The sequence below is a fragment of the Vipera ursinii genome, assembly GCF_947247035.1.
Source record: "Vipera ursinii genome assembly, chromosome: 1".
Taxonomy (NCBI): Eukaryota; Metazoa; Chordata; class Lepidosauria; order Squamata; family Viperidae; genus Vipera; species Vipera ursinii.
This window is the reverse complement of record NC_139512.1, coordinates 194436613-194453721: the sequence shown is the minus strand read 5'-3', so window position 1 is coordinate 194453721 and position 17109 is coordinate 194436613. Positions and strand designations below refer to the sequence as shown.

The 17109-nt window shown below is 39.0% G+C and overlaps 1 protein-coding gene across 1 annotated transcript; it reads right to left on the bottom strand.

Moving 5' to 3' along the window:
• Positions 1–1823: 1823 nt before the first annotated feature.
• On the bottom strand, positions 1824–14467 carry LOC310644672 (cysteine-rich venom protein). The gene is made up of 8 exons (XM_083369909.1): positions 14291–14467; positions 13134–13195; positions 11944–12057; positions 9303–9390; positions 7895–8043; positions 6398–6492; positions 3143–3231; positions 1824–2533 (listed from the first exon to the last, which is right to left on the bottom strand). Exons 2-8 carry the CDS (start codon positions 13191–13193, stop codon positions 2409–2411), a joined length of 720 nt encoding a protein of 239 aa, XP_083226035.1. The 5' UTR covers positions 13194–13195; positions 14291–14467; the 3' UTR covers positions 1824–2408.
• Positions 14468–17109: the final 2642 nt, after the last annotated feature.

Genomic DNA, 17109 nt, shown 5'->3' with positions numbered 1-17109 from the left:
TATAATTTTTATTAAAAAGGACATTACAGAGCTTAAAAGATTTTAAGTTCCCTTCAGAATTTAGAATATCTTTATATATGAAGCTGATTATCTAGACCCGTTCCAATCGGGTTTCAGGCCCGGGTACAGCACGGAGACGGCATTGGTCGCTCTGGTGAATGATCTCTGGAGGGCCCGGGACAGAGAACATTCCTCTGTCCTTGTCCTATTAGACCTCTCGGCGGCTTTCGATACCATCGACCATGGTATCCTGCTGTGGCGTCTCAGGGGATTGGGAGTGGGAGGCACAGTTCTTCAGTGGTTCTCCTCCTATCTCCTGGGACGCTCACAGTCAGTGTTGGCAGGGGGGCAGAGGTCGACCCCAAGGACTCTCGTTTGTGGAGTTCCTCAGGGGTCGGTCCTCTCGCCTCTCCTGTTCAACATCTACATGAAACCGCTGGGTGAGATCATTCGTGGTTTTGGAGTTGGGTATCATCAGTACGCCGATGATACCCAGCTTTTCATTTCGACCGCAAACCACCCCAGTGATGCCCTCACTGTGATGTCCCATTGCCTGGAGGCGGTTCAGGTCTGGATGGGGAGGAACAGACTTCAGCTCAACCCTGACAAGACTGAGTGGCTGTGCATTCCGGCATCCCGGGACATTCAAAATATTCCACCTCTCTCTATGGGGGGGTGAGTTTTTACCCCCCGTGGATAGGGCTCGCAACTTGGGAGTCCTCCTAGATTCACAGCTTACCCTGGAAGACCATATAGTAGCCGTGACTAGGGGGGCTTTCACCCAGGTTCACCTGGTGCGCCAGTTGCGGCCCTATCTGGACCGGGATGCCCTGTGTACGGTCACTCATGCGCTCGTGACCTCTCGCCTGGACTACTGCAATGCTCTTTACATGGGGCTTCCCTTGAAGACCACTCGGAGGCTCCAACTGGTACAGAATGCGGCCGCGAGAGTTGTCTTGGTAGTTTCCCAGTACTCCCATGTTACACCTTTGCTCCACGAGCTACATTGGTTACCAGTTGTCTTCCGGGTGAGATTCAAGGTCTTGGTTATGATCTTTAAGTCCTTACATGGCATGGGTCCGGGGTACCTCGGGGACCACCTGCTGCCGGCGTCAACTTCCCTCCGCCCTGTGCGTTCCCACAGAGAGGGCCTCCTCAGGGTGCCTCCGGTCAGGGGGAGGGCCTTCTCTGTGGGCGCTCCGGCTCTATGGAACCAACTGCTGGTTGAGCTCCGGATGGCACCGGACCTTCGCTCCTTCCGGCGCGGTCTGAAGACCCATTTATTTGAACAAGCTGGTCTGGCCTGATGGGGGACGTTAGGGTTTTTAATGGGTTTCTTATATTGTTATTGTTTTTTATCTGGGCACTTGTTTAATTCTCTTTTAATTTTTGTATTTGCTATTTATATATGCCCTGTTCACCGCCCTGAGTCCTTTGGGAGAAGGGCGGTATACAAATTTAATAAAATGAAATGAAATGAAATGTAATGAAACTGGCTGAATCCCACCACTGAGTCTAACAACAGGGTGATTTTACCCTTCATGTTTGTTTCCAAATGATATTGAATTTGTGATGTTTAAGCTCTGCATTACAAGGTGGGTTTTTTTATGTAATCATTTTTGTTTTAAGTAGAAAACTACTAAAAATTATCCAGAAGATTCACAGCACTGAGGAAGACTTTGTTTAAAATGTCTGGTTTAAGCATGTCATCAGGGATATTAGACTGCTTTATGAAGGTTATATTTTTATAATATTTTGATAGATGATTGTTATATCAAATTACAAAGACACATAAACAGATATATAGATACATATACACAATATATTGACCAATCAATGAGGCATTTTGCTCTTCTGCAGAATGTATTTATTTGTTTGCTTATTTAATTATTTATTACATTTATAAAGCTGCCCATCTTTCAATCAATTCTGGGTGGCTACCAATCAAAAATTAAGTCATATAAAATCATATCAAACTATGAACCATAACCAATGAAAACATTAAAAACACCAATCCTGGCATATACTTTGCATGAATGGCATCAGATCAGTTCTAGATTAGATTTACTATAAGCATTTAAGAAATCCTTGTGGAATAGTTGGAGTGCAAAGAATTTTGGTGATGTTATTTTCAGGCCTTCAGTATTTTCTTTTAACCAACCTTGCATCATGGCACTTTTTTTGATGCTACATAGGCCTGTGATTTTTCCTGTGACCCTTTGAACTTGCAGATTTCATCCCTAGCCTCTACTCCTGCTGATGCTTCCCTTAGGCATTCCTAGGACGTTCATGCAAAGTACATGAAATCAAATGTCAAGTAAGAATTTGCTGATACTAAACAATGCCATGATTTTAGTAGGAATTTAGATTTTTCAGGCAGAGATAACAAATATTGAATGAGAGATCCACTATATTATTTCATTGTGGCAGGAGCAAGAAGCAGGGCAGTTTGTCTTCAGGAAATTATTGTTGCAGCCTTGTTTCACTAAGTCTTTGCAGTTTGTGAACTTATCTTCATGTGTGCAAGGATTTGCTGAAAATTTTAAAAAGAGAGGAAACATGAATATAAGTGAGATATCACCAAAAGTACAACTGCTAGGGACTGTTTTACAATTGTATGCAAAGTTTTAGAACTCAGAATCAAATATATGTATTTTTTAATAGGATGATTTGTAGCTGAAGATTTTTAAAATTGAAAATAGTACTTAGATTATTATTTTAGAGTATATATTAGAGTACCTATATTCAGCTGCTGAATTATTACTTTCATCAATAGTCCTGAACAAAATCCAACAAAAAGCTGGTACGGATTTTAAGTTCTTCCAAAGCTGAAATGGATTGATATCATCCTCGTCTTCCATGATTCAATTGCCTGGGCTCATCAACCACTAGTGTGGGAGCATATAGGAGCACAATTGAGGCAACTCTGGATGTCTGGTTATCTCACGATAGCATGCTTCATGTATGTGGTGATCCAGATGTCTTGCCTAGGCCTGTCTTACTGGATTGCTAGCTATCTTCCATTAAACCTGTTATTCTACCTAGAGACGATTAGCTCTTCATATGAAATCTGTTCTTTGCTGACATGACATGACCTTTTAAAAATGTTGGTTTAATAATTGACCTTTTAAAAAAAACTTACTGCATAGTCCGTTGTCACAAGCTGAAGGACAGTCCCCACAAGGTGGCCCTGATGTATATGGAGTAGCAGTTTTACCTTGCATGTTTCCTCTGGAATGAAAAAGAGGAACAGAACAGAACATTATTACTGTTCCATTTGTGATTGCTGAAACTCCCAGGCCATTTCAATAGATAATTAACTTTGGTTGCCTTGTCTTGGTTTCTTTGAATTGAGTTTCCAGTTTTGAGAGAGCAGACAGCACCCACCTGACTTCTGAAGTCTTCTCCGAAAGGGAGTAATCCCTGTCAACGTTTGTGAGAGAGCAAAAAAGGATTTTCCTGGCTTGTTAAAGAAAGAATTGAGGGAAACTCTGACTTCCTCCTAATGTCTTCCTTCTTCCCCTCTTTCATTTCTCCTCCACTAACATTCTCCTTCTCCCATCTCTCTGTCTTTCTCAATTCTCTCTAAGCAACACAGAAAGGATTTTCCCCTTTCCTGCCAATCATATGCCACAATCGCTTGAGGATGCAAGTCTGCCTTCTATGCGTGCCATCCATGCTGTCTCTCTGCAGGTTATTTGATCCATGTTTTTTCCCATGTATTGCCCATAGTTGGAGAGGGACCATGTGACAAAACATGCGACTGTAGGTTGAAGATTTCCAGTTCCGTTCCTGGAATTGCCACTCAAGTTAAAAAGAATAAGATGAATGGAAAAGTAAGCAAAATGAATACAGTACAATGAACAGGATTAGGACAAAAAATAAATGTAATTAAAATTAAGGAAATTAAAATAAGTAAAATCTAATATTGTACATGTCCATGTGGTAAATAATTTGTCCCTTTACTCATATAAAAAATAGTAATTTGGTGTTCTGGGTGCTGCACTCAATACTCGGGTTACATCCAGGTCTAGAAGGAGAAAGAAAATATCTATCCTTCCACAGCTTTCTATTTTTTTTTCTGGATGGATGGATGTATTGAAAGAGTTTCTTGGCTTCTCAATTCCAAAATGACTCTGTTCAGCTTCACAAGTTAAAGAAACAGTATTATGTTAAAAACAGATATCCAAGCAATAACATAACATCCTACCACATCATCACCAACACAGAGGGGAAATTGTCTGCAGAATTATATATTAGTCCTCATTCAGTGATTGACTTAGATAGCAAACCTTTGCAGCTATGATGGTAACAAAAAACTAACATTGCGGTCAATCCTTGCTTTTACAACTTTGCAGGTCTGTAAAAGTAAAGGAAAAAAAGATTGACACAGTAACACAGTCAAGATTCCCCTTTGGGACCACTTGGCTTAATGACTGAGTTGCCAGTCCAAATTGTGGTAATTAAATGAGGACTACCTTTTGTTTAAAAATCCCAAAGATTTAATTCATAACCCATTGCAGAAAAAATACAGATAATTAATTGAAAATATAACTGTGTATGTCAGCCAATCTCATGAAAATTTAAGTATTTTTGATTTAATTGCTTGATAAAAGCATCTGCAGGAAGGAACAGTGATGTTACAGCACAAACTTTGTGGCTTAACATGTTGTGTCTGATCAGGGCACAAGAAAAAAAGGATGCAATTTGCATTGTACTGTCACAATGCCTATTTCATCCAATACAACAGCTTTATTGATTAGCCCTTGGGCCATATCAAAGTGCAAAGTTCCAGCAACAAACCGTCACCAAAACTTGATAAAAGCTATCCAAAATGGAATTTGATAAAATACAATTTAAAATGGAATTAAAATAAAATACAATTTAAGATGAAATAGTAATAAAATACAAATTTAAGATATAGATAAAATATGATAACATTATATTTCGGAGTTGCCCTTGCAATCTACCCCAATCAGTCCCACATATGCAGATCTTAACCAGATCATTTTGTTTAAATACTGTGCTACATTAAATGTTATTTTCAAGTTCTGACCGGACATAAGATAAGTTATTTTGATATGGGGATCCCAATGGGTCATTCGTTTGGTATATAGACAAGATACCTGTCTCTCACCCTCTTATACAGACGCTCATTGTACGGTATAGCATGAAATCTCCCATATCTGACCATTGTATCAAGCTGTTTGAATCTCGCTCTCGTAAATATCTCCCTAAGATGTTTGCCTATTTCATCATTTTTTCCATCATGACAACTAGCAGTTCAAACTTTTTTTACTAGATAACATTTCAGCCCACAGCAACTAGAGAAGACTGTTGAAGGAAACCTGTGCCATTTTGGATTCTATCCTAGAGCCTCACTGGCTTTGGGACAGGATGAGGCCATGTTCATTCTTAGCGAAAAGGATTCTTCTTGTAGAAGCACAAATGGAACATAGTAAATTACTTTTGAGGATAGCATTTGGAAATTATATTCTTTCAAAGTGGCAAGGTCAGTAAATGATCTGGGAGATTTTTCATTGCTTAAATTTCATATTCTACCATCAGCCAACTTCAAAGACAGATTTAGAAAAATCACCTACATAAAAAGGATTTGTCCACATGCTTTAGGTCCATTGCTTAGAACTCTTAGAAATTCTTTGTTCGAACCCCTATTTCAGGTAATCCTTGGTGTCTTGATATGTTTCATCTTCAATACTGAACAAATACCCTCTCCAAAAGCACAAACACAATGGCTAAACTTGAATTATTACCATGCAAAACATACTGCAGTTAGCTAACATGTAAGTCTATCTAGGAGTAGCCATATTTTACTGCTACACACACATTTTTTTGTTCTTTTTATTGTACCCTGTTTTATATTTTGTTTTGAGTGTAAGATAGTAAACAACGTTTGATTAAAATTTGATTTAAGCCCATTGTTTTCTTTCCCTCGGGACGCGGTGGCTCAGTGGGTTAGGACGCGGAGCTTGTTGATCAGAAGGTCAGCAGTTTGGCGGGTCGAATCCTGAGTGCCGCATAACAGAGTGAGCGCCTGTTACTCGTCCCAGCTTCTGCCAACCTAGCAGTTCGAAAGCACGTAAAAAATGCAAGTAGAAAAATAGGGACCACTACGGTGGGAAGGTAACAGCGTTCCGTGCGCCTTTGGCGTCTAGTCATGCCGGCCACATGACCATGGAGACGTCCTCGGACAAACGCTGGCTCTTCGGCTTTGAAACAGAGATGAGCACCGGCCCCTAGAGTCGGAAACAACTGGCACGCATGTGCGGGGGAATCTTTACCTTTACCTTTTTTTTCTTTCCCCAGGGCAATCAAAATCATTCTAATTAGACTTGGTATAAATGTGACAAATAAAGAAATCATAGTTGATACGTACGCTGGGCAGTACTGACAAACATAAAAGTAGTTGTATTCAGATGAAGGACAATAGGCAGCAGCACAACCAGAACGGTAACTTTTGTACCAAACTATCTGTAGATACAAAAATATGTACACAGGTTAACATGCTAGTAGCTTAATATTGATAATAAACATACAGATTGTATAGGGGCATGTAGAGAAAATTGCATAAGGGATGTAAGAAAATGCACTATATATAATTGCCAGCTCTTAGACAGTGAAGTGGGATACCACAGTAACAATGAGTTTACAATGAACATTTCCAATCATTTTCTTTCTCTGAATTAAAAAGTGTGTTCATTTCTATAGTTTGCAGAAGCAAAGAAATATTAGAACAAATGAGGCTTCATCCCCTGTGCTTTAAATGTATGTATTTAAAATGTAAAATATGAAAAAGCTCCATCCTGAATTTTATAGACCCTCTCTTTCTAAAGTGCCCCATTTCATCCAAATCAAGCCTTGTAACTTGCTATTACCAGAAAGTTAGTTCTTCCTTCCTAGCTGCATGAAAGCCGAGATCTGAGGTATTACAAGTGAATAACAAACAACACATTTTGTATGTTTGCAATCCTTCATTTACACTATATCAGAACTTAAAACACAAAACAGTACAACACTTTAACCTAGTCTAGTTTTCCCTTTCCTTAACATGCATTGGGACTTTGGCTCTTAGCCCAGATGCCCCTGTGCTCATGTTTATGGAATTACTTCGTGATTGTAAGGACACAGTTTGCTTGGTTTTCATGGCCACAGCACCACATACATTTTGCTATTATCTTTTTGTGGGGTGTATTATGTCGTGGGCTCTGATGAGCAGGAATCAATCTTTATCAATTTGTTCATAATTACGCTCAGCAGCATATAAGGTTCTAGAATAGAATGCAATAGGAACTTGTTTCCCATTCTTCTCTATGTGCCTTAAGACTGCCCCCACCCCATAGGGAGATGCATCACATGCAAGACATACAGGTTTAGTGTAATGAGTTACAGTGGACTTTTCTGAAAGAAGGGCCTTTAGATCCTGGAAACATTTTTCATGTAAGTTAGTCCACTTCCAAGGGGCTTTTTTTATCAAGTAGCCTGTGGAGGGGCTCAGCTATTGCAGCCTTATGAGGTAGAAATGTGTGATAAAAATTCAGGAGGCCCAAAAATGCTTGCAGCTCTGCTTTTGATTTTGGCTTAGGAGCCATTTTGATGGCTATAACTTTTGACTCAGTGGGGTGAATCCTACTAGCATCAATACAAAACCACACATATTTTGCTATTATCTTTTTGTGGGCTGTTTTCTCAATTTTCCAGTCTACCTTCAAACCATGGCTTTCCTATGCAGCAGCCAGGCCTGGCTTAGCTCAGTGATTCAGGATCAGCCAAGGACTTGAACATGATTCAAGGGAGTCTACCTTTTTTATCTTATTCATTTTTGTGGGTTTATACTTGTGAACATAGAAATGGCAAAGATATGAAAAAGTACTACCTGAGTGTAATGGCCAACAACAGCATTTGCTGGGCTTGCTCCCTGGCCATAGACAAAATCTTTCTTTTCACCATGCCATTTATGAATAATTGCAGTCCATTTCATAGGAGAAGTTGACATATATATATTTTCACCACATTCTATTCCTCCTAAAAGTGGGGAGGGTTTTAAAAAAAGCAACAGCAAGAAAACAGGTGAATACATATTTTGAAAGAAGCGAAAGGACAGCAAAAAGGAGATAACTGAGCATTTCTTATCTCTCCAGAACCACTGATGCATTCATCTTGCTAAACTATTTGCAAGGAAATGAACATTTTGCACCCAGAACCTTTAATTGTGCAAGTTGATAATCATTTGTTTTCTGATGAACATTGAATAATATAGTTTATTTGGAAGGAAATTAAAGTCCAAATTCCCTAATTTATGGGGACATCTATATGTTAACACATAGTGTAGTATTGGGATTAGGGAGATTAAGGTTTAATTCTCCACTTGAACATGTAAATCTCTGAACATCTTTGGGCTCAGCATCTACCATCACAAACAGCTGTGGTGAGGATAATATCTTTACCATCATGGGGGGAAAGTGGGCTATAAATGTAGTAATATATAGTATTTAAAAATGAAAAAATCACTGTTCAAATACTGTTTCTCCTGCAAACTCACGGGGGGCGGGGAGGAGGAAGGAAAATTAAGAAAATTATTACCTTCTCAATTCTTCTACCTTCCAATTAGAAAAGAAAAAAGAAAGAAAAAGAAGAAATAGGGGTGACATGATAGTACTATTCCAGTATTTGAGAGGCTGCCACAAAGAAGAGGGGATCATGTTATTCACCAAAGCACCAGAGGACAAGACAAGAAACAATGGTTGGGAACTGATCAACGAGAGAAGCAACTTGGAATTAAGGAGAAACTTCCTAACAGTGAGGACAATTAATCAATGGAACAGAAACTGTGGGAGATTTTTAAGAAGAGACTGGACAGTCACTTGTCTGAGATGCTGTAGGTTCTCCTGCTTGAGCAGGGGGTTGGACTAGAAGACCTCCAAGGTCCCTTCCAGCTCTATTCCATCCCATCCCATCCCATCCCATCCCATCCCATCCCATCCCATCCCATCCCATCCCATCCCATCCCATTCCATTCCATTCCATTCCATTCCATTCCATTCCATTCCATTCCATTCCATTCTATTCTATTCTATTCTATTCTATTCTATTCTATTCTATTCTATTCTATTCTATTCTATTCTATTTATCTACATGGAAGTGGTAACTATAGAGTGATTCATAGGTATTACTCTTGCTGCTAATATTGATGAATAAGATTGATTGTAAGTGCTATTTAATGTGAAATATACTATTAATCCTTTAACCAGCTATAGCTATACTATGCTTTTAGATTGACTTACCAATAACTCTTGAATTGCGTGGACTGTGATCATAAATACATCTGAACGCCCAACGTTCTGCATTAGCAGCAGCTTCAGGATACCATTCCTGAATAGCAACAATCAATCAATGAAAGAGGCATAATTTAAAATTGCAGAAAATATTTGAACATTTTTTACTACCTTTTGGCTTCCTTCAACTCTTGTAGTTAAGAACTCAGAAGTTACAGCAATATTCACTAAAACATCCTTTGAATAGTTGGAGCGGGATTGTATGGCTTCCTCCCTACCCTTTTTGACACCAAGTGCAAGCAACCCATGTTGCACCCTGATGAATGCCATGAATGTTTCTTCTGACCAGCAGTGTTAAAATTCTGATTAAGATGGAGTTCTCTAATGAGTGTATGTTGAATGCTCCTGTGTGCAGAAGTCAAAGAAAGAAATGGTATTTTCCAATCCAAGAAAAAATAAGGTTAAGAGATGATAATTATGGTTGGAACCTTTCAACCCTTATTATTGTTGTTGTTGTTAGCTGCGAAGTCACGACCCTCTGGACAACGTTCCTCCAGGCCTTCCTGTCTTCTACCATCTTCTGGAGTCCATTTAAGCTCACGCCTACTGCTTCAGTGACTCCATCCAGCCACCTCATTCTCTGTCGTCCCTTTCTTCTATTGCCCTCAATTTTTCCCAGCATTAGGTTCTTCTCCAGTGAGTCCTTCCTTCTCATTAGGTGGCCAAAGTATTTGAGTTTTAGCTTCAGGATCTGGCCTTCTAAAGAGCAGTCAGGGTTGATCTCCTCTAGGACTGACCGGTTGGATCGCCTCGCAGTCCAAGGGACTCGCAGGAGTCTTCTCCAGCACCATAGTTCAAAGGCCTCAATTCTTTGGCGCTCAGCCTTTCTTATGGTCCAACTTTCACTGCCATACATTGCAACTGGGAAGACCATAGCCTTGACTATACACATTTTTGTTGACAGGGTGATATCTCTGCTTTTTAGTGTGCTGTCTAGATTTGCCATGGCTTTCCTCCCCAGGAGCAAGCGTCTTTTAATTTCTTGGCTACAGTCCCCATCTGCAGTGATCTTGGAGCCCAGGAAAATAAAATCTGTCACTACCTCCATTTCTTCCCCATCTATTTGCCAGGAATTGAGAGGGCCGGATGCCATGATCTTGGTTTTCTTAATGTTAAGTTTCAACCCAACTTTTGCACTCTCCTTCTTCACCCGCAACAAGAGGCTCTTTAGTTCTTCTTCACTTTCTGCCATTAGAGTGGTGTCATCTGCATATCTTTGGTTGTTGATATTTCTTCCGGCAATCTTAATTCCAACTTTTGATTCATCTAGCCCTTCCTTTCTCATGATGTGCTCTGCATATAAGTTAAATAGGCAGGGCGACAGTTCCGTGTCCAGTTCTCACTGTTGCTTCTTGGCCCACATATATGTTTCTTAAGAGACAAATAAGATGGTCTGGTACGCCCATCTCTTTAAGAACTTGCCACAGTTTGTTATGATCCACACAATCAAAGGCTTTAGCATAGTCAATGACTTATTATTGTAGCTTTCTTATTTATATTTATATTTATATTTATATTTATATTTATATTTAATATATATATAGCTGTCCATCTCAAAAAACTCTGGTGGTGTGCATAAATCATTAGATTTGGGCTTTTTATTCTGTTTCCTGTGATACTGCCATGTGAATCAAAGATCTACCTGGGCCATTTGCTTTGTCAATATGCATTGTTATTTTAATGGGTAAAATTCTTTGTAAAACTGGTTTTACTTCTGAAAAAAGCTAATCAAGTTTTTTCATAAAATAAAAAAAATCAGATTGTACAAAACAGTACAGAAAACTGGTATTGTCCTTTTCAAGAACAGACTCGAGAGCCATTTTTCCTGGAATGGTATAGGACAGGGGTAGGCAACCTTGGCTCTTTTATGACTCGTGGACTTCAACTCCCAGAATTCCTGAGCCAGCATGGCTCAGCTTGGAAACCTCTCCCTTTCCCCTCAGCATGGCTGGCTCAGGAATTCTGGGAGTTGAAGTCCACGAGTCATAAATGAGCCAAGGTTCCCTACCCTGGACCAGAGACCACCAAGATCCCTTCCAACCCTATTATTTTATGTTTGATGGCAATTGATGTAACTGGCAGTATTTTAACTGATTTTCACATAAAAGATGTCTCATAGGTATTGTACTATGCTATGTAACAATGTACAATTACTAGAGCACAAGTGCTATTGATTTCCATAGGATTTATATCAAACTAAAGGACCTTGAGACTGCAATTTATGTGAAATGTTCAACTATGCAAGTCTAGCCTTTGCTGTGATTATGACAATTAAAGATACAATAGCCAATATTGGAAAAGATATAAACATACAGCTCTGGGGAGATACTTGTTATTGCTGAAGACCCTCTTAATTCCCTCTCCATTTCCTACTTTCATTATATGTTTTCATGATCTTTTTTTCATTGTATATTTCTCTGAGTGATATTGTAACTGATGCACCTAAATCCATATGGGCCAAAAAGCAGAATCACTTAGTCAATAAATAATATGTTCTCTTATCCTATTTGGTAAATCACATAATATTTATACTAGTAAAAAAAAATGAAACTTCCACACTCTCTGACAAATACAGTTACATTTAGTTTACCATTTTTAGCATGTTGCTAGCAGTTGGATTCACAGATCTCCTTAAAGAATTGTGCAAGTCAATAATCTCATTTTGTATTTCTGGTTTCCTGGGTGACTCAGAATCAAAATCAACCTTAAGATAGGAAGCAAAATATAATAAAAACAATTAACAATTGTATGACATTAAACAGAACAGGCAACTAGTGGTCTCAGGATTCAGCACCAGTCCTGGTGAATGACTTTGCTTTATCTCCTTCTATCCCCATTCTACTCCCTGCAACTTTCTCCTGATCCCCAGCTATGAAACAGCGGCCCCATTTGTCTTAGTGTTTGAAATGAGACTAGCCATAACATAGGAAACAGATGATCACAGAACCAGGTTAAAATAAATTAATCTATTCTTCAAGGGAATACTGCAATGGTATTTACGTACTGTATTTATATAAAGAACTTATATGGATGTCTATATAATGATCCTAAGTGGAATAAAGGAATAAAGGAATAAAGAGAGCCATCCTACCCACCAAGTGTCAGACCAAGCGGCCTCATTGAAGCCCCATCCTAGCCCAACACTTGGGGAGGGGGGCAGAGCCAGGTCTTCACTGCCCTCCGAGAGGCTTAAAAGGGTAGAGATCCCTCAAATCTCAGTTGTGGGCTATTCCAGAAGATTGGGACTTGAGTTCTGTTGTAGACCCCAGGAATTAAAATTATTCTTTTCATTAGATCTGTCAGTTTTAATTATATTTGACTGCCCTGTTCAGCATGATTGTGTTTTGCTTTGTGTGTTCAGCCCTGGAATATATTTATGAATTAAAATAAACAGTTAGACTGACCAAGCTTCACTGACCAGACCAAGAAACCATAGTAATGAATGCTAATTCCATTTGATTACAAGGTTACAGTGTTACAGCAAGAGTCTTGAAAGTCTGAATGCACTTTTCCCAGCCTTCATCTTATTGAGAACTAAGAGTGGTTTTGTCTGAGAAGCTTTCTCAAATTACATTTTTGCGCTGGATTCAGATTTAACTGACTGTTGTCTCAGCTACATCTCTTCCTCTTGCTCCTCAAGGTTATTTCTACCGCCCATGACACATGTGGAACAATCCAACACATATTAGGCAGTTTAATGAATGATTAATTGTAAGAGGAGAAAGTTATGTACTGTATATATTATATCTCCTATACGTGATACAAAATCATTAAACTTACACTTCCAGAAGACTGTTGCAGCACTGCAGCAAGAATTGGCAAGACAATGAAGGCAATCATTTCTAAAAACAAAAGAACATTGAGACATGTCAATGTTTTATCTCCTTAATGGGATTTGTGTCAACTTTCTGTAAATAATTCAGATATCTCCTAGGCACAAAACTTACTCTATGTGTTTTCTCTTTTATTCTCTTGTACTCCAATAGGCATCCTACATATCCATGGTTCATTCCACGGATATGTAAATCATCTATAAACCCACAATAGTTCTTTAAGTTTTCCCTTATTGATTTGCTGCAGTAAAAGATAACTTTCACACCAGCCATTTCCATAAAAGCCAATAAAAAAAATCACACTGATCAGAGATTATTGTATCTAAAGTTCAAGATGTCTGAAGGATCCCAGGTTGGTAACAGCTCATTTAGAATATGTTGCTTCTCAATCTTTTGCCTTATATCAAATATAATCAACTATATCAGCAGATGCAAAAGCTACACAGCTAACACATTTGGCAATAATGAATTTGTTCCTGATTACAAGAATTTGTCCTGGCAGCCTTCATCTTGAAAGTGTGGAAACTGATTGGATTAACATGATACTTATTTGACTTCTCAGCATCTCAGATGTGCTAGGAAGTGGTGTGACACCACTGTATGTGGAGTTGGCTTTTCTGTGGCCCTTTTGCATGGCTGTAGCATCTAATGAGAAACTACAGGAAGCAGAAACCGAGATGAACTTTAAAACGCATAGCAGAATTGGCAGCGTATAAATTTAATATTTTTTTAAATTAAAATTGGTTAGGATGATAGCACTATGCATAAAATATTTGGAGGCACCAAGCCAGCTATTTCCAGAGAATCTTAGAAATGCTAGTTTACTAATGGAAGATCCCAGGGATGCCTAAAAGGATCACTGTAAAACTCAAAAAACAGCAGTGTGAGATTTTTTTTAAAAAAAGAAAGCCATGCTATTTAAGCTAGTATATAAAACCTAATTTATTATGGTAATAGATGTAACATATTCTCAAAAATAGAACAAAATAAAACAATTTCATAGAAGTTGCATTAATACTAATTGCCTCCCCCCTAAAGTTATCCAAACTTGTTTAATTGCAAATAATGGATTTAAACAAGCTGCAGTAAAATAATAAATCTTACCTATTGTTTTGAATAAACCTAAAGATAACTTCTTTGTTGCTTTCAGAAAATTGTGGAAGTCAGACAGACAGTACCATGTTTATATACCTTCACTGCTACCTGTAGTTCAGAGTGACTCAGTGCTCAGCAGTAAACTATATCCATTAAGCCTTGTAAGACAGAAGTTTGAATTTGTCTCAAGTTCTTTTTTTCTTCTTGGTTGTCAATCAGTCCCTTAATGACTGATGTTACAAGAGACTAAAAATAGTTACTTACAACCCATCATTGAAAATATGACTACTGCCTCCCCTCCACCCCGGTAACATGATTGTATTTTGTGTACGTGGCAACCAGATCGAATTTAAGTCCAGTTACAGTCATTCTCAGTCACGTGACTATGATTTGCAACTTTTTTGCCTTTTTCCAGCATAAAACCTATACCATAAACATTGGATATACTGAATTTGCTTAATGACTACATGGTTAGTTTATGCAGAATGACGTATAAGGAAAATTTGGGGTCCATTGTGGTTGTTAAGCAAGGACTACTTATAATGTTATCACCCTTGTAGTTACATTTCAAGATAATGTAAAAATATTGAAAGTATAGAAACTGTAGCTTTGTGATCATTTAAACTCTATAGGTAAAGGTAAAGGTTCCCCCACACATGCGTGCTAGTCGTTTCCAACTCTAGGGGGTGGTGCTCATCTCCGTTTCAAAGCCAAAGAGCCAGCGCTTGTCCGAGGACGTCTCCGTGGTCATGTGGCCGGCATGACTAGAAGCCAAAGGCGCACGGAACACTGTTACCTTCCCACCGTAGTGGTCCCTATTTTTCTACTTGCATTTTTATGTGCTTTCGAACTGCTAGGTTGACAGAAGCTGGGACGAGTAACAGGAGCTCACTCTGTTATGCGGCACTCGGGATTCGACCTGCCAAACTGCTGACCTTCTGATCAACAAGCTCCGTGTCCTAACCCACTGAGCCACCGCGTCCCTTTAAACTCTATACTCATATGTTAATAGTGTAGTATGGAGAATGATAACTTTGATTATCAGCAGACAGCCAGAACATGCAAAGATGAAGTCAGGAAAGCAAGAGCTCAGAATGAACAAAGATTCCTTCAACATATTAATAACAAGAAAAAAGTCAAGGAAACTGTAGGTCCACTAAAGAGAGAAAATGGCAAGGAAATAACAGATAGTAGGGAGAAAGCAGAGCTACTTAACTCATTCTTTGCATCAGTCTTCACACAAAAAGGAATTATAGCCCAACATACCAAAACAAGAAACCTACTGCAAAAGACAAACTAGAAACAAAAATTAAAATAAGCAAAAAAATGGTAAGAGAAGACCTATTTGTCCTGGACAAATATAAATCGGTAAAGCATTTGATAAAATAGACCACAACTTACTTCTTGGCAAGCTAAAAAAATGTGGGTTAGACAGCACCCACCACCAGATCGGTGTGGTAATTGGCTGACAAATTGTTCTCAATGTGTAATCCTCAATGGAATTACATACACATGGAGGGAAGTAAGTAGTGGGGTACCCCAAGACTCCGTCTTAGGCCCAGTACTCTTCAATATCTTCATAAATGACTTAGATGAGGGAATAGAAGTGGAACTCATCAAATGCAGATGACACTAAACTGGCAGGAATAGCCAACATCCCAGAAGACAAGCTTAGGATCCAAAAAGATACAGTATTGACAAACTTGAACAAAAGGCCCTATCCAACAAAATGAACTTTAATGTGGAGAAAAGCAAAGTTTTATATTTAGGCAAGAAAAATCAAAGGTATAAGTACAGATTAGGCAAGACCTGGCTGTAAAATAGTAACTGTGAGAGGGACCTTGGAGTCCTAGTGAACGATCACGTGAGCCAGCAGTGTGCAGCAGCAGCCAAAAAAACTAATACAATCCTGAGTTGTATAAACAGAGGCATGGAATCAATATCACGTGAAGTATTAGTATCACATTAAAAAACCCTAATAAGACCACACCTGGAATACTGCAACCAATTTTGGTCACCATACTACAAAAAATATGTTGAGACTTTGGAAAAAAAACAGAGTAGATCAACTAAGATGATCAAAGGCCTGGAGACTAAGACATATAAAGCCTGGCTGCAGGACTTGGGTTTGGCAAATCTAAAGAAAAGAAGAAATAGGGGTGTCATGATAGAAATATTCCAGTATTTGAGGGGCTGCCACAAAGAAGAGGGGGTCAAATTATTCTCCAAAGCACCAGAAGGCAGGATAGGAAACAATGGTTGGAAACTGATCAAAGAGAGAAGCAATCTGGAATTAAGGAGAAACTTCCTAACAGTGAGGACAATTAACCAGTGGAACAGATTGCCTTCAGAAATCGTGGACGCTCCATCACTGGAGATTTTTAAGAAGAGATTAGACAGTCACTTGTCTGAAATGGTGTAGGTTGTCCTGCTTGAGCAGGGGGTTGGACTGGAAGACCTCCAAGGTCCCTTCCAACTCTACTTTAATCAACCTTCTACAAAAGGTGCTTTTCAGAAGGTCTTGGGTTTAGATATCCTAATTCCCAAACACAACAGTTAGGTAATCTTAGCCAACCATACCATCTAAACCTCAGTGGTAGCATGACAAGCAATAATATGGCCCCCCTTTTTCATGACAGCCCTCAATGTGTTGCTTTCCATAACAACAAATTTGAAGTTCTATGTCCTGCCAGCTTCACTGTTGTAGTTGGCTCTGTTTTACTCCTTGACAAATACCAGGGATACCTCTCTGGTCTTCCCACATTTACAAACCTGGGGCTCATAAATCAGCTTTACCTGCTAAGGACGTCTATCAGGATTGACTCAAG

Excerpts from the sequence above, each read along its gene's own strand:
- LOC310644672 (XM_083369909.1), bottom strand. The coding sequence starts at position 13,193 with ATGATTGCCTTCATTGTCTTGCCAATTCTTGCTGCAGTGCTGCAACAG. Across the intron at positions 6,493-7,894 it reads TTGTTGGCCATTACACTCAG|ATAGTTTGGTACAAAAGTTA; the intron begins GTAGTACTTTTT and ends TTGTATCTACAG. Across the intron at positions 2,534-3,142 it reads TTGTGACAACGGACTATGCA|CAAATCCTTGCACACATGAA; the intron begins GTAAGTTTTTTT and ends TAAAATTTTCAG.